The sequence below is a fragment of the Cervus canadensis genome, chromosome 1 (assembly GCF_019320065.1).
Source record: "Cervus canadensis isolate Bull #8, Minnesota chromosome 1, ASM1932006v1, whole genome shotgun sequence".
NCBI lineage: Eukaryota > Metazoa > Chordata > Mammalia > Artiodactyla > Cervidae > Cervus > Cervus canadensis.
In genome coordinates this window covers 120,534,117-120,557,176 of record NC_057386.1, presented here as the reverse complement: position 1 = coordinate 120,557,176, position 23,060 = coordinate 120,534,117, and the positions used below count along the sequence as shown (strand labels likewise).

At 48.1% G+C, this 23,060-nt stretch overlaps 1 protein-coding gene across 6 annotated transcripts in view; it reads left to right on the top strand.

Annotated features, from left to right (window-relative positions):
• The window catches only part of NOS1 (nitric oxide synthase 1), a 197,232-nt gene extending 178,097 nt beyond the window's left edge, over window positions 1-19,135 (top strand). For all 6 annotated transcript variants that reach the window (XM_043440047.1, XM_043439998.1, XM_043440009.1 and 3 more), the window contains 7 exons: window positions 4,605-4,815; window positions 5,656-5,743; window positions 7,229-7,350; window positions 8,611-8,759; window positions 10,227-10,421; window positions 12,209-12,327; window positions 13,317-19,135. In XM_043440047.1, the coding sequence (XP_043295982.1) occupies window positions 4,605-4,815; window positions 5,656-5,743; window positions 7,229-7,350; window positions 8,611-8,759; window positions 10,227-10,421; window positions 12,209-12,327; window positions 13,317-13,332 (900 nt within the window). In that variant the 3' untranslated portion in view covers window positions 13,333-19,135. The remainder of the gene's footprint in view (window positions 1-4,604; window positions 4,816-5,655; window positions 5,744-7,228; window positions 7,351-8,610; window positions 8,760-10,226; window positions 10,422-12,208; window positions 12,328-13,316) is intronic.
• Window positions 19,136-23,060: the final 3,925 nt, after the last annotated feature.

Here is a 23,060-nt window from a genome sequence, read left to right as displayed (position 1 = left end):
GTTTTCATTTTCATTCATTTCTATGCATATTTTGATTTCTTCTATGATTTGTTGGTTGTTCAGAAGCATGTTATTTAGCCTCCATATGTTTGAATTTTTAACAATTTTTTTCCTGTAATTGAGATCTAATCTTACTGCACTGTGGTCCGAAAAGATGACTGGAATGATTTCAATTTTTTGAATTTTCCAAGACTAAATTTATGGCCCAGGATGTGATCTATTCTGGAGAAGGTTCTGTGTGCACTTGAGAAAAAGGTGAAGTTGATTGTTTTGGGGTGAAATGCCCTATAGATATCAATTAGGTCTAGCTGGTCCATTGTGTCATTTAAAGTTTGTGTTTCCTTGTTAATTTTCTGTTTAGTTGATCTATCCATAGTTGTGAGTGGGGTATTAAAGTCTCCCACTATTATTGTGTTACTATTAATTTCCTCTTTCATACTTGTTAGTGTTTGCCGTACATATTGTGGTGCTCCTATGTTGGGTGCATATATATTTATAATTGTTATATCCTCTTCTTGGATTGATCCTTTGATCATTATGTAGTGTCCTTCTTTGTCTCTTTTCACATCCTTTATTTGAAAGTCTATTTTATCTGATATGAGTATTGCGACTCCTGCTTTCTTTTGGTCTCCGTTTGCGTGAAATATTTTTTTCCAGCCCTTCACTTTTAGTCTGTATGTGTCTCTTGTTTTGAGGTGGGTCTCTTGTAGACGGCATATATAGGGGTCTTGTTTTTGTATCCATTCAGCCAATCTTTGTCTTTTGGTTGGGGCATTCAACCCATTTACATTTAAGGTAATTATTGATAGGTGTGGTCCCGTTGCCATTTACTTTGTTGTTTTGGGTTCACGTTTATACAACCTTTCTGCATTTCCTGTTTAGAGAAGATCCTTTAGCATTTGTTGAAGAGCTGGTTTGGTGGTGCTGAATTCTCTCAGCTTTTGCTTGTCTATAAAGCTTTTGAATTCTCCTTCATATCTGAATGAGATCCTTGCTGGGTACAGTAATCTAGGTTGTAGGTTATTCTCTTTCATTACTTTAAGTATGTCCTGCCATTCCCTTCTGGCCTGGAGGGTTTCTATTGATAGATCAGCTGTTATCCTTATGGGAATCCCTTTGTGTGTTATTTGTTGTTTCTCCTTTGCTGCTTTTAATATTTGTTCTTTGTGTTTGATCTTTGTTAATTTGATTAATATGTGTCTTGGGGTGTTTTGCCTTGGGTTTATCCTGTTTGGGACTCTCTGGGTTTCTTGGACTTGGGTGGCTATTTCCTTCCCCATTTTAGGGAAATTTTCAGCTATTATCTCCTCGAGTATTTTCTCATGGCCTTTCTTTTTGTCTTCTTCTTCTGGGATTCCTATGATTCGAATGTTGGGGTGTTTCACATTGTCCCAGAGGTCCCTGAGGTTGTCCTCATTTCTTTTGATCCTTTTTTCTTTTTTTCTCTCTGCTTCATTTATTTCCACCATTTTATCTTCTACCTCACTTATCCTATCTTCTGTCTCCGTTATTCTACTCTTGGTTCCCTCCAGAGTGTTTTTGATCTCATTTATTGCATTATTCATTTTTAATTGATTCTTTTTTATTTCTTCTAGGTCTTTATTAAACATTTCTTGCATCTTCTCAATCTTTGTCTCCAGGCTATTTATCTGTAACTCGATTTTGTTTTCAAGATTTTGGATCATTTTTATTATCATTATTCTAAATTCTTTTTCAGGTAGATTCCCTATCTCCTCCTCTTTTGTTTGACTTGGTGGGCATTTTTCATGTTCCTTTACCTGTTGGGTATTTCTCTGCCTTTTCATCTTGTTTAGATTGCTGTGTCTGGAGTGGGCTTTCTGTATTCTGGAGGTCTGTGGTTCCTTTTTATTGTGGAGGTTTTACCCAGTGGGTGGGGTTGGACGTTTGGCTTGTCAAGGTTTCCTGGTTAAGGAAGCTTGCGTCAGTGTTCTGGTGTGTGGAACTAGATTTCTTCTCTCTGGAGTGCAATGGAGTGCCCAGAAATGAGTTTTGAGATGGGTCTATGTGTTAGGTGTGACCTTGGGCAGCCTGTATGTTGACGTTCAGGGCTATGTTCCTGCGTTGCTGGAGAATTTGCGTGGTATGTCTTGCTCTAAAACTTATTGGCTCTTGGGTGGTGGTTGGTTTCAGTGTAGGTATGGAGGCTTTTGGATGGTCTCTTATTATTTAATGTTCCATGTAGTCAGGAGTTTTCTGGTGTTCTCAGGTTTTGGGCTTAAGTCTCCTGCCTCTGGATTTCAGTTTTATTCTTCCAGTAGTCTCAAGACTTCTCCAACTATACAGCACTGATAATAAAACTTCTAGGTTAATGGTAAAAAGATTCTCCCCCATGAGGGACACCCAGAGAGGTTCACAGAGTTACATGAAGAAGAGGAGAGGGAGGAGGGAGATAGAGATGAGGAGGAGGAGAAAAAGGGGGACTCAAAAGGAGAGAGACAGATCTACGCAGTTGTCTGTTCCCAGAGTGTTCTCCGTAGCCCAGACACCCACAAAGATTCACAGAATTGGATTGGGAAGAGAAGGGGAAAGGAGGAAATAGAGGTGTTCTGAGGTAGAAAACGGAGAGTCAAGATTGGGAGAGAGTAATCAACACACTCCTGAATAAAAATGGGAACTGAATGTTGGATTCTTAAATGTCCATGATTTATATCATATGACAAACAAAGATTAAAAATCTAGAGTAGAGGTTAGACTCTTAAAAATACAATATTAAAAACAAAAACCAAAACACAAAAAAAAATTTAGAAATATATATGAAGTTCGGTTTAAAAATAGGGCTTCTCTCTTTTTTTTTTTGCAAGGTTATAGTGTAATGAAAATGAAAATTAAGGAGTAGTAGAGGAGTAATAGAGGACTTTAAAAGGAAATAAGAGAAAAAGAAAAATAGAAAAAAGAGGAGAAAAAGAAAAAAAAACAAGAAAAAAAATGTTTCCTAATTTAAAAAAATCATAAAAATCTATGAAAATGAAAGTTAAGGAGTAATGGGGGAGTAATAGGGAATTTAAAAGAAAATAAAAGAGAAAATAAAAAAGAAAAAAAATTTTTTTAATTAAAAAAAAAAAGTAAAAATATATCTAGGAATTTCTCTGGCGCTGTTGTGGTCAGTGTCGGTTCGGTTCAGTTTCAGATAGCTCCTCGTTCCAGCTTACACTTCTCGATATCTACAGGCCCCTTCCGGTGTAGTTGGTGTTCTCTACAGGGCTTTTAATCTGTTGCACTGGTCCCTTCGGAAGCAGTTCCCTTTGTTTATTTGGCTTCTGTTTGCCGGGGCTCTTCATTGCCTAATTTCCGCCCTGACACAGGCGGGCGGAGATGGTCTCTTGTTCAGGTTGCTAGTTCCATCGCGCTGCGGGGAGGGACCTGCGCTGCTTTCCCGGTCTATGCTGCTCAGGCTCCCGGCTGCTCTATATGGAGCGTGCCCTGCGCTGCATGCGGTTCCAGCCCTCAGGTGTTCCACAAAAGCGCGGAATAAAAAACTGTGCCTGCTTTTTGTGCCTTCCCCGTCAGAGCGGTTCAGGCAGCCAGGGGCTTGACGGGCGCATTGTCCCCGGGTGCGGCGCGCCCACTCCCTTCCGCGGTCCCAGTCTCAGTTTCTGCCCGCGCCGGTCGGGTGCGTGCGCCTTCGCCCCTCGGTGTCCCCAGCCCCAGTCCCCGGCCGCGCCCTGTGTCTCGCCGCGACCCTCCCGGCGGATGTCGACCATCCAGAATCTAAGGAGGTCTTTGATTAGAAACTGGAGGCCTGTTTGCAGTGCGGTAGGGGATGCGGTCCTTGGGGCCGAGCCTGCCCCTTTCCCCTCCCCGCTGCCTTCTGCCTCCGGCGGGGCGGGGCCAGTCCGCAGCCTGCGAGCTCTTCACTGGACTTGCTCAGACACTTTATTCTGCGAACGGCCGGTAATGTGTTCAGGCTGGTTAATTTTCTCTCTCTCTCTCTCTCTCGCTATCCCACAGTTTAAGTTGGTAACTCACAAAAGCTCCCTCCAATTGTCCTCAGGGCACTCAGGCCTGGTCCTTACCCTAAGCAATGCCGCCCGCTCCTCTCCGTTCCGCCCCCACTTGCTGGTGGCAGATGCGGGCGTCTGGGGTACTTTTCTGCTGGGAGTTGCTTTTAGGCAAGTAATCTGTGGGTTTTATTTATTCTTCCCCTCCCAGTCAGGTTGCCCTCCGAGATTCAAAAACTTCCCCTAGACCCACCAGTGCCAGGGTTTCCTGGTGTTTGGAAACTTCCTCTATTAAGACTCCCTTCCCGGGATGGACCTCCGTCCTTAGCTCTTTTGTCTCTCTTTTTATCTTTTATATTTTGTCCTACCTCCTTTCGAAGACAATGGGCTGCTTTTCTGGGCGCCTGATGACCTCAGCTAGCGATCAGAAGTTGTTTTGTGAAGTTTGCTCTCCGTTCAATTGTTCTTTCGATAAATTTGTAGGGGAGAAAGCGGTCTCCCCGTCCTATTCCTCTGCCATCTTGGCTTCTCTCATAACTATTTTTTAATTTCCCTTCTTCCCTGAACTTCCGCGTGCGAGCCTGCCTTGAAAGTTCACTCCAGGGTCTGGCTGCAGGTTCCCTTCTGTCCCTATCCATGGTGCAGGGTCTGCAGGAGTACGAGGAGTGGAAATGGGGCAAGAACCCCAACATCGTGGAGGTGCTGGAGGAGTTCCCGTCCATCCAGATGCCCTCCACCCTGCTCCTGACCCAGCTGTCCCTGCTGCAGCCTCGCTACTATTCCATCAGCTCCTCCCCAGACATGTACCCCGATGAGGTGCACCTCACCGTGGCCATCGTCTCCTACCGCACCCGAGGTGGGCAGAGGCGCTGGGAGAGCCCCCGGCTTTGCATTTCCCACCCAACTTCCAGGGGCCCCTGGACATCTGCCTAAACCTCTTTCAAGACCCAAACCCCAGGGAGGAGACCCACCCCCCTCCAAGGTCAGGAAAACTGGGAGAAGATCCAGTGCAGCAAACTGTCCCCTTAGGCAGAGCCAGCTCTGTGCAGAGTTAGGGAAGAAGTGAGCTGTGCATTTGGAAGCCTCTGCTCCCAAAGCCCAAGACCCCCTTTTACTCCCTTCCCCCCTGTGTACCCCCAAGGTAGCAACTGGAACAAACCACCACCCCCTCTTCCCTCGGAGGGGGAGCTCTGTGCTCCATGACACCCAGCTGGTTGCAGGGCAGCCAGATAGCCTGACCTCTGTGCCTGTGTTTTCCATCCTTGGTAAAGAGGTGAAAATGCATGGTGCCTGGGAATTCCCTGGCGGTCCCATGGTTGGGACTGTGGGCTTTCACTGCTGGGGCCCGGGTTCACTCCCTGGTCAGGGAACTGAGATCCTGCAAGCCACAAGGCACAGCCAAAAGAAAAAAAGTGTGCGGTGCCTGAGAGACCACTGAGACCGGGGTCCTGGCAGGCCCTTGCAGTGGACAGAATTGGAATCCAACCCACCCCCACCCAACAGTTTCACAGCCACGGACCCACCCCAGCTTTACCATTTCCTCTTCACCATCAGAACAAGGGATCCAGACAGGGAACCCCAAGGCAGAAACTTGGCATCGGGGCTGTGGGCCTCCTGTGCTGGAGGATGGGGAGGCTGGGGATGGGGGAGCGTGAGGGACAGTAGATGAGCCAGATCACCTCGGTTATCCTGTTAGATGGAGAAGGACCAATTCACCACGGCGTGTGCTCCTCCTGGCTCAACCGGATCCAGGCTGATGAAGTGGTGCCCTGTTTCGTGAGAGGGTGAGTAGCAAATGAAAAGAAAGAAGCAGCCATCCCGAATCTGCATCCTGAGGTCCTGAGATGGGGTGGGTGGGGCCGGTGGACAAGCTGGAAGGGTTCTAGAGAAGTGACCGAGTCAGGCAGGACTGAGATCAACATTCAGCATCACTCCCAGCTTTTAGGCAACAGGCTCACTGGGACAGAGCAACATAGCAGGAACTAAGCAAGTCCTGTGGTCAAATTCAGGTCAGTGCAACAAATATTTATCAAGTGCATGCCCTGTGCTAGTTGGGGCTGCCATAGACAGCCAGGCAAATGCAGTTTCAGCCTTCTTGGAATTTGCAGGCCAGTGAAATTTCTATCTGAAGCCTGCTGGCCACCCCATGTGTTCCCAGTTTCTTAGAGACCAGGAAGATTTAACCACCCTCCCTGTCAACCACCTTCCCCTTCCAAACTCAGTTTTAAATGATATTTCTGCCCACAGTTAACAGTATTGTATTGTGCCTCTAAAAACATGTTACAAGGATCGGTTTCATGTTAAGTGTTCCTACCACAATCAGTCAATCAAAAAATATATAGCCTTAAAAACATAAAAATTTTAAAAATCATTGATATGCCTGAGCTTAGGCCTTCTGTACTTACCTGCTTTGTCAGCTGATAACTTCCCTACCTAAACTGTGGACTTGGATAGTCATTTTTCTCAGCTGTGAAGGGTAGAATGGTCATGGTATGGTCCACATACCACCAGCACCAGAATCCCCTGGGGTGCTTCAAAAACGCTGAGTCCTGAGCCTAGACTGACTACATTGCCAGCAATCTACACCCACTTTGAACATCCCCACGTGATTCTTTTGTACACTGACATTTGCAGCTCCCAGATTTGGAAAATCTCATAGATGGTTAATTCAGTAGTTCTCAGCCAAGGGTGATTTTGCCCCCCAGGGGCCCTTGGCAGAGTCTGGAGATATTTTTGGCTATCACAGCTGGAGGGTTCTCCTGGCATCTAATAGATAGAGTCCTGGGTTCCAGTCAGTATCCTACAATGCACAGGACAGCCCTCCCTTCTTGGTGGTGGGACTGTATACAGAGAATTGTGCAGCCCCCAGTGTCAGGAGGGCTGAGGTAGGCAAGCCGTGCATTTGATCCATCCCACTCCCTTTTGTGGCTTAGCTCAGCAATGTGGATAATTAGAAAGTGGAGCGATGGGCAGATCCTGAGGGTCTCCTGTTTGGGGAAATTCCCCAAATTTATGGGACCTCCCAACCATGAAAAGGGCCACCTGACCCCAACTGAAGAGCTTTAAGTCCCATTGTATTTCTACCCAGATCGGCCATCTGGTTTACCTAAGATCTAACAGGGTTTTTCTTTTTTTTTTTTTTTTTTAATTTTTTTATTGGAGGATAATTGTTTCACAGTGCTGTTGCTGAGCTCAAATCTGATCAAGAACTACAGTTCTTGATCAGATTTGAACTCAGCCAGCCTCCTGACTCTCCCTTCCTTGTCCAGAGCGCCCAGCTTCCACCTGCCCCAAAATCCCCAAGTGCCCTGTATCCTGGTTGGCCCAGGCACTGGCATCGCCCCCTTCCGGAGCTTCTGGCAGCAGCGGCAATTTGATATCCAACACAAAGGTGGGTTGTGGTCCAGCAAGCACATGGCTTCCTCCCCCTGGATCCTCGGAGGGCCGCCTGTATCCTAGCAGCCAGGAGGCATGATGCTGTTCTGTCTCCTTTGCATCACTGCCTGGGGAGGGACGGGGAATACTGTAGCAATCAGAGCCACAGGCGAAGTTTATGGTGCAACTCAAAGGACCCATCCAAACAAGTCATCCACACAGCTTGTTGCAAGGCCTGAAAGCCCATCCCCAGAAGACATTTCTTGGACTATTAAGATAGGAACCCCATCTTAAAATGTAAGCAGTCCTAGAAGGGGTATGCATTAAGCCTTATCCAATGGATGTGTGTTTCTGGGACTGTTGCAAAGGCGGTTATTGAAGTGCAGGGTTTGCTGTGCGAGAAACACAACAGATCAGCTTTGGGAGGAGAGAGGGAGAAAAAAAAAAATACAGTTCTGACATGCGTTAAACGGAGATTTACTGAGCATCTCATGGATGCCAAACACTATTGTAGGTGCTAGAGGCGTAGCAATGAACAAGACAGAAACAACTGGAAACACATACACACTCTCTCTCTCTCTCTTGCCCCAGTGGAATTGTCATTCTAGTGGAATAGCAAACATACATTTACAAAGTACAGTTGACCCTTGACTGACATGGGAATTGCATGGGTCAACTTATATGAGAATTTTTTTCATATAAATACATATGTACCATCCGAGGCCAGTTGAGAGCCCGTTGATGTGGAACCAGCGGGTTCAGGGGACCAACTATAGCACTTGAGCATCAGTGGATTTTGGTATCGGGGTGGGTCCTGGAAGTGACCCCCTGGGATACCAAGGGACTTCACTATGTACTGGGCAGGGGTCTAATGTACATTTACTTCTTAAAATAACCCTATGAGGTTAGATGCTGTTATTGCTTCCATTTTTCACATGGGCACACGGAGACATAGAAAGTTAATTCCTCAGCATCACACAGAGCTGGGATTTTAACCCAAGCAGTCTAGCTTCCAAGTCTGGGGGTTTGGTGCTACCAGTGCTGGGGAGGGACAGAGGAACAATTGAGACCCAGAGAAAAGAGGTCTGCTGAAGTCTGCACATGCTTGACCTACTTCCCTTAGTGTGTGCATGTGTGTGTACCCCTGTGCATGTGTATGTGAGAGAGAGACAGAACACATACCCCCTGCCCCAGTGTCGCATGTGCTAAGGTTCCCAGCACCCTGGCACCCCTACATCAGGCATCAGAGCCGACAGGAGATCTCCCCGGCCCCCAGGAATGAGCCCCTGCCCCATGGTCCTGGTCTTCGGGTGCCGGCAGTCCAAGACAGACCACATCTACAGGGAGGAGACCCTGCAGGCCAAGAGCAAGGGGGTCTTCAGAGAACTGTACACGGCCTACTCCCGGGAGCCAGATAAACCAAAGGTAAGCCCAGCCCATCACACACATGTGCCCATCCACACATGCACACCCTGCTCCCAAAACACCCTCACCCCTTCTGAATTCTCTTCCGTGACATCACTCTGAACTTCAGGAAGCTTGGAGCATAAACATTCAACCTAAAATATTTAACAGCCTGTACTCTATCATGCCACTTACATGAAATATCCAGAACAGCTAGATCCATAGAGACAGAAGGCTGATTTGTGGTCTCCAGGGGTGGTGGGAAGGGAGGAGTGAGGATTGACAATTAATGGGTACAGGGTGTCCTTGTGAGGCAGGTGGAAAGGTTGTGGACCTAGATAGAAGGGGTGGTTGCTCAATACCATGAATGTGCTCAATCCCACTGCGTTGGGCTGCACATTGTAAAACACACCTGCATTTTACATTATGTGCACTTTATCACAATAAAAATATTTATAAAATGAATTAAAAGGGACTTACCTGGTGGTCCAGTGGTTAAGACTCCTTGCTTCCAATGCAGGGGACACGGGTTCAATCCCTAGTCAGGGAACTAAGATCCCGCATGCCTCGGGGCCAAAAAATAAATTTTTAAAATAAAGTAATTAAATAAAAAATTTTAAAAAGTTAAACAGCACCTCCCCCTGCCAAAAAAAATTAAACAGCCCATAAGAGGCACTCCAAGTCAGAATGGACAGGGGCTACAAGACAGGGGCACATCCCTGCTGGATCTTAGGGAACTTCAACTGGACCCCAGGGGTGTCCCAGGAAAGGACCCAGGACAGCCGGGGAAGGGGGTCCTCGAGGGTCCGGTCACTGGAGCAGCTACTGGACCCCTGGCATGAGAGTTCATCAGTGTTTCAGCAGCTGGTATGGTCGTGCCTGAAAGTACCAGCTGAATGCCAGGCTCACCTGGGGGGGGTTTCCTGAACAACCCAGACAAATTCCCTAGAGGCTGCACTGGACACCCCCTGTGCCCACCCGATACTTCCTTAACCCACCATTTATTCCAGCAATTCCCACAGCAGCTGGCTTTGCTCAGGTGTCAGCTGTGAGCCCCTCTCCCGTGTCCTGCTGTCTGTCTGGGGCTTCTCCGGCAGCCGGGCATAGGATGCCTGCAGTACCAGCCCCGCACCTCAGGGTGCACAGGTGTAAACACCCCCGGGGTGACCACTGGCCACGGGAGAGAGGAGCTGGTACGCCTTCAGGGGACAGCTCTGAGGCGTGGGCGGCCTGGCCCCCTCGAGGGTCCTCAGCAAAGGTGAGCTGCAGAGCAGAGGCACTGCTCATCACTCTCTCAGACTGACGTTCCCTCCTCCCCTGCTTCATTCTTCCCAGTCCCCTGCATCGCTGCACAAAACATAGACCTGCCCCCAAGCCCCTGGGTCAGGCTCTGTTCCCAGGGTGGTGGGGGGGAGAGGGGGGAGCTACACAGCCTGGCTCCTCCTCACCAGTGCTCCCACTCCCCGCCCCCCCCCCCACATCCCGCAGAAGTACGTGCAAGATATCCTACAAGAGCAGCTGGCGGAACCTGTGTACCGAGCCCTGAAGGAGCAAGGGGGCCACATCTACGTGTGCGGGGATGTCACCATGGCGGCCGATGTCCTCAAAGCCATCCAGCGCATCATGACCCAGAAGGGCAAGCTCTCGGTGGAGGATGCTGGTGTGTTCATCAGCAGGCTGAGGGTGAGTGATGGACTGGCTCCTGGGAGCCCTTTTCTGGCATCCTGTCTCCTCTTCCTTGTCTTACCTGTCTCAGTGACTCGGGGGACCCGTGATGACATCCCTGCTCCCATCTTCCCATTTATGACTGGGGGTAGAGGATGCAGGTGATCCCAAACCATAGTAGAGAGAGAAGGAAAGACAGCTGGGCATGCAGTGCATATATTAAATAGAATAGAGAGCTGTGGTGTATGAAAATGACAAAGCGGGTGGACCATAGTAGTTAGACAGAAACGATCCTAACCCAGCCATTCCTGTCCCCAGAACCAAGCTGCAGGACTGCCCTGGGCAGTTGTGCAGGTTGGCCACTGCACAAAAGGGTTTGTCCAAAGAGGGCAAGTAGGGGATGAAAGTCACCACCAGGCTTGGCTTCCCAAGCAGCATGCCTTGGCATGGAACTGTGTTCTCCCCCCGAAGGAGGGGTGTCTTTTCCTAATTTGCAGAAAGGCTAGTAGCAGCTCAGGAAGCAAAGTCCCAAGTCTGTGGTCAACTGCCCCAAACAGAGTAAACTGAGCCGCAGGCCTCCTCAAAGCTCCAAAGGTGACCCCGTTCTTCTCCCTGCTTCCCTAAATAAGCAGCAGTCAAACATTTTTGTAGAAGAAACCCTTGCTCTAATTTTGATATTAAACCCCTACTAAGTTAAAACAATAACAGCTTCCCAGTAGAAATGCCAGAGTACCCTGGAGAGCTTCAGAGTCCCCTACCACTCGCTCTAAGTCCTTGGGACACATTTTCATAGATTCTGCAGAAGAAGGTCGGAAAACCACCCCAACTTAAAATGAATCCACTCTCCAGATGGGCAAGTTTCTTCAAAACCTTTGGGACCATGGATGCCAGAAAGAACTTAACTCTGCTCAATGCGTGTTCCCCAAACACCGCCTTTCCTCAGTGAGGGTGGGGGGACACCTTACCCCCTTTTTAATTCTCAGCGACAATGCCCTCTGGGATCCCCTTAATGCCTATCCCTCAGTTCTGCCAAAGGAGCTCCAGTGGCTCCAGAAACCCTTGGATGCCCCAAGTTCATCCTCACTCATGGTGTTTCTCGAGTTTTCTTGTTTGTTTGTTTCTGGGCAAAGCTGAGCTAAGATACTCATCGTCAGATAAACTATGTCCGGAGAAGCCTTCACTTTGGCAACCGTGGTGTTTCCTGAGAGCTAAGTGGGCACTTTGTCCTTCCTCTGTCTCTGCTGATCTCTACTGATGGTGATGTTTCACACTAAACCCAGCCGTGCCCCAGATCTGAACTGGTGGGAACAAGGAGGAGGGAGGAAATGGGGAAATGAGCTGAAGTTTCCCCTGGACCCCCTCAGCTTTTCTGTACTTAGCACCCACAAAGCAGCAGCACTCTTTCTGGATGGGAACAAAAGTGTTTGTTGCCAACTGGGCTTAGAGAGACCCCGATGCCCTATAGGGCAGAGGCTCTTGCTGAAACACGATCTTGGAGACCAGAGGAGCCTCCAGGGGGCCCTGAGTTACATCTCATTTCTTTTTTCTTTCTTTCTTTTTTTTTTTTTTTTGGCTATGCCACAGGGCTTGCCAAACCTTAGTTCTCTGACCAGGGATGAACCCAGGCCACTCCAAGGAAAGCACCGAGTCCTAACCACTGAACCGCCAGGGAACTCCCTACACCCAGTATCTTAAGGAACCGTCTTCTTCACAGATATTCCATTCCAGGGTGTCTGTGTGTCCGCCCTTCTCCATGCCCTCAGCTGGCGTTTGAAGTCTGATTCCTGGTTGTTTCTGTCCCCTAGGATGACAACCGCTACCATGAGGATATTTTCGGGGTCACCCTGCGCACATATGAAGTGACCAACCGCCTTAGATCTGAATCCATTGCCTTCATTGAGGAGAGCAAAAAAGACACCGATGAGTAAGCTGGCTCCTTCCCAAGGGTGAGGGGCGGGCAGAGCCCTAACAGACAGAGACGTCTGACTCCACTGACCATGGCTTTCCCACGCTGGGGCCCCAGACCAGCAGCATCAGCATCTCCTGGGAATGTGTTACAAATGCAAATTCCCAGGCTGCCCCAGCCCTGCTGAATCTGAATCTCTGGGGTCAGGGCACTGAGCAGTTGGTGTTTTTACCACCCTTGCAGGGCATTCTGAGTTCCCCTCAAGTGTGGGAACCCCAGCTATGGATGTCAGCTTCCACCAGGGCACCTCCAAGTTGAATGATGGCTCTCACCACTGCAAAATTTGTGTTCCTATTCACTGCTCCTAGGGTTTATACTACCTCCCTCACCCCCCAAATGCTGCTAGCATTCTCATGGATGCAAATTCCAATCTCCATTATTTTGACAATTCCACTTGTCCTCTAGAAATTGCTGGAAATGGTCTGAGGTACCACACAACTGGGATTGAGCATAACTCTTCAAACCTTACATTAATGCCATGACACGTCACCCTTCATTGTAAGCTCACTCCCTGCATTGTGGGCCTCGAAACGACCACCAAGTGCCCTTAAAATTAGGTGGGAATTCAGTTTCCTCGTTTTCAGTAGCCTAGGGCACACACACTCCATTTCATAAGCTTCCTCATTATTTTCCCCCTTATGACAACATGGCAGTCTTGAAAACATACTTTGGTGTCTAGCAGGCTGACATTATTGCCTTGAAGATCACAGCTCATCCTGTCTTATTGTATGGCTGAGCCAGGCTCATTCATCTGTTCATTGATTCATTCTTCATTCACTCAAGATGAGTCCCACCTGGGTGCCAGGGCCTGTCCCAGTCACTGGGGCTGCCGAGGAAGTGAAAGAGACAAAGTCCAGAACTCAGGAGCCTTTCTCTGAGTCTCTTTAAGGAAACAGAGCAGCCTTGCTCCTCTGGCACTAATTCCTTCCCCACTTCTCCTCCTACAGGGTTTTCAGCTCCTAACTGGACCCTCTTGCCCAGACGGATGGCAGGGTGGCCGCCCCATTGCACTCGGCCGGGGTGGCTGCAGGTTTTGTAAGCACGGACACTGCTGAACCTTCCCCTTGGGCACCCCCACGTGGCCCCGCTCTGCCTCTCGTCCTGTCGCCATGCCCTGGTCCTCCTCTCCTGGGTTCTCGCCTCTCAGTGGTTTCCCGGCCCCCTTGGGTTTTCCTCTTGAGTTTTCGTGCTGCAGTGCAATGCCTTTATAGTCCGCAGTGGCTCTTACAAAACCATCTCCCTCTCTCTCTCTCTTTCCAACAAGGGCAAATCACCAGTGCATGAAACCACTGGAACATGGCCAGGGCTCGGGTTAGGGTGTTTTCTGGGATTTGCCCTGGAGAGGCTGCAGGGACCAGACAGAAGAGGTTTTTGAGCTAGTCCTTCAGCCATTTGAATCCCACCCGATCCTTTTTTATGATGACGTTCCGGTCGTGTGTGTGTGTGCGTGTGTGTGTGCGTGCGCGCGTGATGGGCCTGGGTCTCCCTCTGTCCTCTTGCCTGTGCAAGCATGTCGCCTCCAGACCCTCGGTGCCAAGAAATATGCCCTAACCCGTACTGGAGCCTCACACATCCCTAATTAAGGGTCTGTGCTAGCATACCTGAAACACATGGACGCATCCTAATTCTGGTTATAAAGGATCAGAGCATGGAGGTGGGATTTGATGACCAAGGGGGAAATCTCTAGTGAAAGGGGACATTAGATGCATTTAGGTAGTGGCACCAGTTAGCGGAGCTCTTACTGGGAGATTAACCCATCTGATGGATTGGGCAAACCCACTTCCCAGCCCCACCCACCCCAGCCAGGATCACCTAATCGGCCCTCTCGGGCACTCTCACCCAAGACCCTAAGCAACATCGTCCAAGGGAATGAACTGGAAATAAGGGTCTTCCTGTCTTTGCTGCTGGGTAACTTTGGAAACATTACTTGTTGCTTAATTTCCCCTAATCATAGTGTTATGAAGCTAAAAAGTATGAATGGATCAAACTTTAAAGTTGTGAAAACTGGAAACAATATCAAGGAAGAATAACACTGTTTGTTTTTTTTTCTCCCACATGGGGCTTGCTGTTTCATCCCTGGGGATAAAGTAATGGAAGCCGGTGAAGGCAGATCAGGCTGGAGAGGGAATCTGTCATGAGGCATCTCATGGCTTCCTCTACAGCCAGGGTGGGGAGACCTGCCTTCATGCCTTCATGCTTTTGGTCTTCTAAAAGAGATTCCCCCCAGCTTTTAACCTGATAAGATCATCTTGACAAATGATCCTCAACTCAGATCAAAAAGCAGGCAGCAAAGTCGTTGGCAGGCATCAGGGTGGGTACCATTTGTCCCAGGCAGACAACCTTCCGAGTTCACCTTCTCCGAGGAAATGGGATGGAAAGGTCCCTTTCTACACTTAGCTAAAAGTCAATGGTGAGCAGTGCCCAGAGACAGCTGCTGCCCCCAGGAACCTCTTCCCCAAGGTTGAAAGGCAAGCAGCCAGCCAGTTTGGAACTTCCATCTTATTTCATTTTGTCTTGTCCTACAGAAAGCTAGCCCTTTTCTTTCTATACAGCACATGAGCATTTCTTTCTTTCTTTCTCTGCCAAAGGGAGAGAGCCCTGGCCCTCTCTGGAAGGGCCTTAGATCTGGGATGCCAGAGGTGTCCCCAGGAGGTGCCCTTAAAGACAAAGAGCAAACTCTGTCTCCCTTTTTCCACCCTTCCCGGCAGCCCCCGCTGGTGTCATATCCCTGGCGCTTAGAGTTCGACTTCATGCCAGTTCTGATTACCCTGCCTGCCTTTAATCCTATTTTCTCCCGCTCAGGCTTCCATGGTACAGAGACCAAGCGCTCAGCATGCTCGGCTGACCCTCTCTGACCTGGAGGGAAGCCCATTCTAAACCCTTTCTTTCCTGCAAACATGATCCTGGCTAGGAGCTCTCCTCCCAGCAGCTTTCTTTCCAGCCGTTTGAGCCCTTTGGAGATAGCTCCTAAGATGTCACTAGCTTCTGGGGGACTGAACTCCTGTGTCCTACCCCCATCACAGAGAAATGAACCAGTGCTCCCCTTTCCAAATCAAGTTTTATGCATGAATGCTTTTCCATCGCCAGGTAAATACTTAAGAGCACTTATTCCATGCCAGGCACCTTCCTCATATAGCCCTGCCCATCTAGTAGCAGGCAGGCCGAGGGAAATAACGTCTTGTTTTATCAGGTAGCCTAAAGAAATAATCTTATCACCAGGATTCATCTTTCTTCCCAAGAACGATTGTTTGGTTTGGTTTTTAAGCAAGTACCTTTCAACCCTCAACACAAGCTGATTCATAACTGCTGGCTAGAGAACAGGAGATTAGTCTGATGTGTGTCTCTTATTTGACAGAATCTCTGATACCCAAAGCCTCGCTGTAATGAATGAGCCATCAAGAGGCAGGAGTGGAGCCCCATTTCAGGCTCAGCTCTGATCCACAGTAGCTAAACACTGCCCTCTTGTGGTGCTGTGTAGTTCAGTCCCAGCAGCCTGCAAATTTTGGTGTTAACAATTGGTGAGCAAAAATGGGGTTGACTGGGCGTTTGATTTGGCCGGGGGGAGCTTCACCCTAGTTGCAGGTCTCTTATTTCCCTCTACCTCTCAAGCTGGCCAGCAGTAGCTCCAACTCCGTTTAACAAAAGTGAAGTTTGGCCTGGAGGGACATGAAATCCCTTGCCACAGGAAAGTGGGACAGTCATGCTCTCTGGTTGTCATTGTGAATCCTATTCCTACGGTTGTGCTGCAAAAGAAGCAGAAGTCTTTAACCTCCCAAAGAGGATACAGGCTTCCCCTTGGCTTCTACGGAATGAGACAGTCAGGTGTCTTTGCTTTGGGGGCAATGCTTCAGACCCACCAAAGTGGAGTTTTAAAAGCAGTCCTGAGTCCAAACAGTAACTCTGCCACCATTTCTGCAGACAGCCCTGACCTGGTGACCTAATCCTTCTGAGTCTATATGCCCCCCTTTATCACAAAGTGGACTAGATGAGATAATGTCCACAAAATGCCCGTTACCATACTTGGCCCATGATAAGTGATCGAATTTTGTTTCACTTAATCTGTGTCATCTTACCTCTCCAGTATCTGGAAGGCACAGTCAAGTGTACAAGCAAAACACAGTTCCTCTCTTACAGACGGTTAGGATCTGTGATGCAGAGATGCAGGTCTTAGAATCAATGTGCAGGTCTGGGGTTTGAGCGATCGCCAGGATTCCCCTGGCAGGTTTGGGGAAACGAGATTGCCAGGATGTAGGAATTCAGTGGAGGCAGGGGGTGTGGCGGTGATACATGGATGGAGAGCATGCAGGATGGAGCAGGTCTGGCTTCTGACATAGCCCAGCTTTGGGAGGCTGAGGAAGATGGAGGTACGCAGCAGAGACAGGCAGGGAACAGATGGAATTTTGTCAAGGGATTTTGACTTTATTTGGTAGGCAACACGGAGTCCTTAGGAGTGTTGTTTTTTTTTTTAAGGGGAAGATGAGGTGATGGGGGTTTTGCTTGGAAAAGAATGTTCTGGCTACAGCATAGAGCATGGACTGCTGACCTGTTGAACTATCGGCTAGTTATTGCAGAAACCCAAGACTTGAATGAGGGAAGGGGGCAGATTATGGCGATAAAGACATTCCAGGGGTTGAATTACCAGGACCTGGACTCCGACCTGTTGTGAACAAGGAGAACAAAGGGAAAGTCAAGAGTCTTGCCTCTAGGCTGAGAAACAGGTCTCAGAAGGAAAAAACAGGCTCCAAGGAGAACCGAGTTTTCAGAGCTGACAGGAGTGCCAGGTTCCCCCCAAGTCAAAAGGGTGGATTCTTCCAAGGTCCACGCCTAGATGGGCAGAAAGAGAACTGACCCCAGGCCACCAAACATCGGCCCGAGAACACAGGAATTTCTTGCCAAACACACTCTTTGCAGCCACCTGCTTGGGGCTTCCAAAAGGAGGTCAGGTTTTGCCCTAAGTCAGGTTTGCCACAAGATTCTCTGACCCAGATCATGGTGCCAGAATGATTATCAGCAAGCCAATGTCTGGACCCCTGACCACTGTGACCCTGGTCCCTTTAAATTCATGCCATTTGGAAAAGCATGGACTTCAGATCTTAGGCTGACCATGTTTCCTTGTATATGTCCATCGCCCCTGCCACCAATATCCAGCATGGCGCTGTACCTGCCTTACCCTCGAAGCCTGCTGTCTGAATAGGCACGTTAATCTGAGACCACCTGCCAGAGACAAGGAAAAAGAAATATTAATCTGGGCTTCCCTTGGGACCTGCCCACACTCCCTGTCTTCTCCCAGCCCTCTCCTGCATCTGAGTGTGCCATTTGACTCAAGAATGAAAGCCCAAAGGCAGGGATGGAGGATAAAGAATCTGAGCGGCTGTGAAAGCAACCTTGCCCCCCTCCCTAGGGACTCAACACAGATGGTCCCCACAAACCTGAAGCCTTGGCAGACTAACAGCAGCCTGGCCTCTCCTCTTTCTCCCACACCCTCCCAGACCTTGGTCCACCTGCCAGTCTCTGGTGGCACAAACACGCTGACGTGTTTCGGGTGCAAGGACTCAGGTAAACTCTCATGCCAGGAAAGCAGGAACTGTTTGGGGGTCTGTTCTCTATTAATACTGTCTGAGCCGTGTGCATGGGAGGTGATTGGGAGTAAACACACCTCGGCATGTTTCTGAATTCGCTATTTCCTAGAATATCTGAGCAAGCAGGGCATGCGTGTCTGGTCCCAAGCAGAGACCATTCTTAAGCAGGTGGCCCTGGCAGACGGGAACAGATCTGCCTGAAGATATAGCTTTCCAAAGTCTTGTAGAAATTGGCCCCAGGACATCTAAGTGCCCAGACTTGGCTCCCAGGAGATGCTCGGAGGCTCTAGTCTGGAGTCCGTCAACCTCAGTACTGTTGGCATTTGGGGCTGGATAATTCTTTGGGTGGGGGGCTGCCCAGGGCTTTGTAGGATGTTGACCAGCATCCCTGGCCTCCACGCACCCACCCACCCACCCAACCCCCCCGAAAGTTGTGACAACCAACTGTGTCTTCAGACCTTGCCAGATGAAGCCTGGGGACAACAGACTGTCTACCAGCTGCCCCAGGCCTTCTTACCATCCACCTCCTGGAATAAGCGAGGCATTTCTCAGCCCGCTGGTTTTCCTTCCATTATCTGCTGCCTAACGGAGACTCAAAGGATTTCAAGAGGAAATGGACAATTACAGTTTCACCAACTCCCTCCCAGGACAGAAAGATGGCAGCCCCGATTCAGTAAAATGCTGTGCCCTTGGCGTCCAGTTCGGATGAAGACTCGCGGAGGCCCAGTGCCCTCCTGTACCCACCCCCACCCCGCCTCCACCCTCCTGTCCTTGCTCTCATGTTATCATTGTGATTGTAAGGCCCACTCCGGGCTCAGCAGTGGTTTTCCAGGCGGCGCCGGACAGGTTTGTGGGTGGGGGTCGCCCTGTGTCGCTGGGCAGGTGGTGGGTTTCTGTTCCGGGTCTGGGGAGCCAGGGAGGTGGGCCGAGCGGGTGTCGTTGCCTCTCACCACACTGCACCGTCAGAAAACTCGGACTCCCCCTACCTCTGAGCTCTCGATGCTGCTAACGCCGCCAAGTGTCCCGTGTGCTCCAGCACCTTCCCAGAACGCGCTCTGCAAGGTTGTCCAGGCTGTGCTCGCCGCATGCTCTTCTGTATCACTCTTCTAATTTGATGAAATTCAACAAAAGTCTATTTATGCCTGTTTGCATCATGGTCAAAATATTAAAAAGTGGACTCAACTCGACTGGCTGTGGCCTTTTGTTTGACTGGCCTAGGATTTCTCACGTCTTTTGCTCACTACGTGCGGCTGGCTGGGTGCCCCCAGGAAGCCCAGTCTGAGATAGGGGTGGCAGGAGGCTGATGGGTGGGGATGGGGCGGGGAGGGAACCTGAGCTGCCATGTCTCAACAGAAACTTCCACCAACCCTGCCGCGAATTCTGAAGATGGCCTTGCAGGGCTGTCCCCAGTGTAGGACAAGAAGCCCTGGCGCTCTGCAGCTGAAGCCATCCCCCAAGGGCAGGAGGGCGTTCTCAGGGTCCAGAGGAAGAGCTGTGGACTCCTGACACGGATCTGGAGGGCAGTTCTCAGTGTCCTGTCCACCCTCCTCCCGACACCTTTGCCCCATCACGGCTGCATCCCTAGAAAGGACCCCAAAGGGAGAGTACCACCTTCTCCCTCAGTCCTCTCTCCCTGAACCTAATTCCCAGCTGACTTCAGACTCTATTCCAAAAGGAAGAGACTTCCAAAGCAATAAAAGGGGACATCCCCAGCGGTCCAGTGGTTAAGACTTTGTCTTCCAATGCAGGGGATGTGGGTTCGATCCCTAGTCTGGGAGCTAAGATCCTACATGCCTCTTGGCCAAAAAACCAAAAGATAGAAACAATATTGTAACAAATTCAGTGAAGACTTTAAAAATGGTCCACATCAAAAAAAAAAAAGCATTTAAAGGACAGATGAAAAGAAGCGATCCCAAATACCCTGACAGAGTGGCTAATATGAAAGGATCAAGTAAAGGGTGGCCTTTATCAAGCAAACCCTTTTGAACATGGCCATTTAGATGCTGTGGCCAGTTTAGATGCTGTGGCCAGTTTGACCTTCACACCTATTTCCCAGTCAAAAAGCACAAGCTATTAGATAGTCAACCTTTTAAATTACAAAGTTATTTATCCAACAGCAGTGATACCCTTCACACTGTTTCTGACTCTTCTGCCCCATCCCTGAGCCTCAGGGCCAAGTTCAAACAGGAGATGCTGATCAGCAAGGAAGCAGAAAGTCAGCACTCAATCTACACTGCCCTTCAGAAATCAATTAAAATAATGGCTAACAGTTATCAAATGCCAGTCTTTACCAGAATACTCTGACATGTTACCATTGCTCTCCACAGCTTAAAACTTGGGAAACTAAGGCAAGAGCTTGGGGCTTTCCTGGTGGCTCAAATGGTAAAGACTCTGCCTGCAATTGAACCCGGAGGCCCAGGTTCAAACCCTGGGTCAGGAAGGTCCCCTGGAGAAGGGAATGGCTACCCACTCCAGTATTCTTGCCTGGAGAATTCCATGGAGAGAGAAGCCTGGAGGCTGCAGTCCATGGGTCCACAAAAAGTTGGACATGACTGAGTAACTAACACTTTCACTTTCAAGGCGAAAGCAGCTCAACCAGTCAACACAGCCAGTAAGTATTAGAAATGGAGTTTGAGCCCAGACCGTCTGGCTTGAGAATCTGCATTTTTAACCACCACCTGGTTTCAGACCAAAAAAAAATAAAAAGCTGCCTGCCATTTCAGTAAACAAAGAATGTTCCCGCCATTCCTATGTAAACAACTGGACAACCCACCCCTCCCCCTCAGCGTACCCAGATGGGGAGTCAGGATGGAGAAAAACAGGATACTGGCCCTGGATAGTTAAAAGACACATATTCAAGGAATAATTTCAATGCACCTAGACTCTTACATCTTCCCATGCATAGAACACCACTAAGATCATTAACTTGAGAGGGCTTGGGTTTTGTGCATGTGTGTGACTAGCAGTAATCTTTTGATGTTTGACTTCATGTCCATTTGTCTTCAGCAAAAATGCCTACATACCCCTACATCTTTCTTCTCTGGAACAGTTCCACAGACCAATCTGAGATGTTGCCTTTCCCAGGCTAGAGTTCTCAGCAAGGTCCCACATAAAACATAATTCTTTTTTTTTTTTTTTAATTTTTTTTTTCCAGTGGGTTTGTCATACATTGATATGAATCAGCCATGGATTTACATGTATTCCCAATCCTGATCCCCCCTCCCACCTCCCTCTCCACCCGATTCCTCTGGGTCTTCCCAGTGCACCAGGCCCGAGCACTTGTCTCATGCATCCCACCTGGGCTGGTGATCTGTTTCACCATAGATAGTATACATGCTGTTCTTTTGAAATATCCCACCCTCACCTTCTCCCACAGAGTTCAAAAGTCTGTTCTGTATTTCTGTGTCTCTTTTTCTGTTTTGCATATAGGGTTATCGTTACCATCTTTCTAAATTCCATATATATAGTTAGTATGCTGTAATGTTCTTTATCTTTCTGGCTTACTTCACTCTGTATAATGGGCTCCAGTTTCATCCATCTCATTAGAACTAGATTCAAATGAATTCTTTTTAATGGCTGAGTAATATTCCATGGTGTATATGTACCACAGCTTCCTTATCCATTCATCTGCTGATGGGCATCTAGGTTGCTTCCATGTCCTGGCTATTATAAACAGTGCTGCGATGAACATTGGGGTGCACGTGTCTCTTTCAGATCTGGTTTCCTCAGTGTGTATGCCCAGAAGTGGGATTGCTGGGTCATATGGCAGTTCTATTTCCAGTTTTTTAAGAAATCTCCACACTGTTTTCCATAGCGGCTGTACTAGTTTGCATTCCCACCAACAGTGTAAGAGGGTTCCCTTTTCTCCACACCCTCTCCAGCATTTATTGCTTGTAGACTTTTGGATAGCAGCCATCCTGACTGGCGTGTAATGGTACCTCATTGTGGTTTTGATTTGCATTTCTCTAATAATGAGTGATGTTGAGCATCTTTTCATGTGTTTGTTAGCCATCTGTATGTCTTCTTTGGAGAAATGTCTGTTTAGTTCTTTGGCCCATTTTTTGATTGGGTCATTTATTTCTCTGGAATTGAGCTTCAGGAGTTGCTTGTATATTTTTGAGATTAATCCTTTGTCTGTTTCTTCATTTGCTATTATTTTCTCCCAATCTGAGGGCTGTCTTTTCACCTTACTTATAGTTTCCTTTGTTGTGCAAAAGCTTTTAAGTTTCATTAGGTCCCATTTGTTTAGTTTTGCTTTTATTTCCAATATTCTGGGAGGTGGGTCATAGAGGATCCTGCTGTGATTCATGTCGGAGAGTGTTTTGCCTATGTTCTCCTCTAGGAGTTTTATAGTTTCTGGTCTTACATTTAGATCTTTAATCCATTTTGAGTTTATTTTTGTGTATGGTGTTAGAAAGTGTTCTAGTTTCATTCTTTTACAAGTGGTTGACCAGTTTTCCCAGCACCACTTGTTAAAGAGGTTGTCTTTTTTCCATTGTATATCCTTGCCTCCTTTGTCAAAGATAAGGTGTCCATAGGTTCGTGGATTTATCTCTGGGCTTTCTATTCTGTTCCATTGATCTATATTTCTGTCTTTGTGCCAGTACCATACTGTCTTGATGACTGTGGCTTTGTAGTAGAGTCTGAAGTCAGGCAGGTTGATTCCTCCAGTTCCATTCTTCTTTCTCAAGATTACTTTGGCTATTCGAGGTTTTTTTGTATTTCCATACAAATTGTGAAATTCTTTGGTCTAGTTCTGTGAAAAATACCGTTGGTAGCTTGATAGGGATTGCATTGAATCTATAGATTGCTTTGGGTAGAATAGCCATTTTGACAATATTGATTCTTCCAATCCATGAACACGGTATGTTTCTCCATCTGTTTGTGTCCTCTTTGATTTCTTTCATCAGTGTTTTATAGTTTTCTATGTATAGGTCTTTTGTTTCTTTAGGTAGATATACTCCTAAGTATTTTATTCTTTTTGTTGCAATGGTGAATGGTATTGTTTCCTTAATTTCTCTTTCTGTTTTTTCATTGTTAGTATATAGGAATGCAAGGGATTTCTGTGTGTTAATTTTATATCCTGCAACTTTACTATATTCATTGATTAGC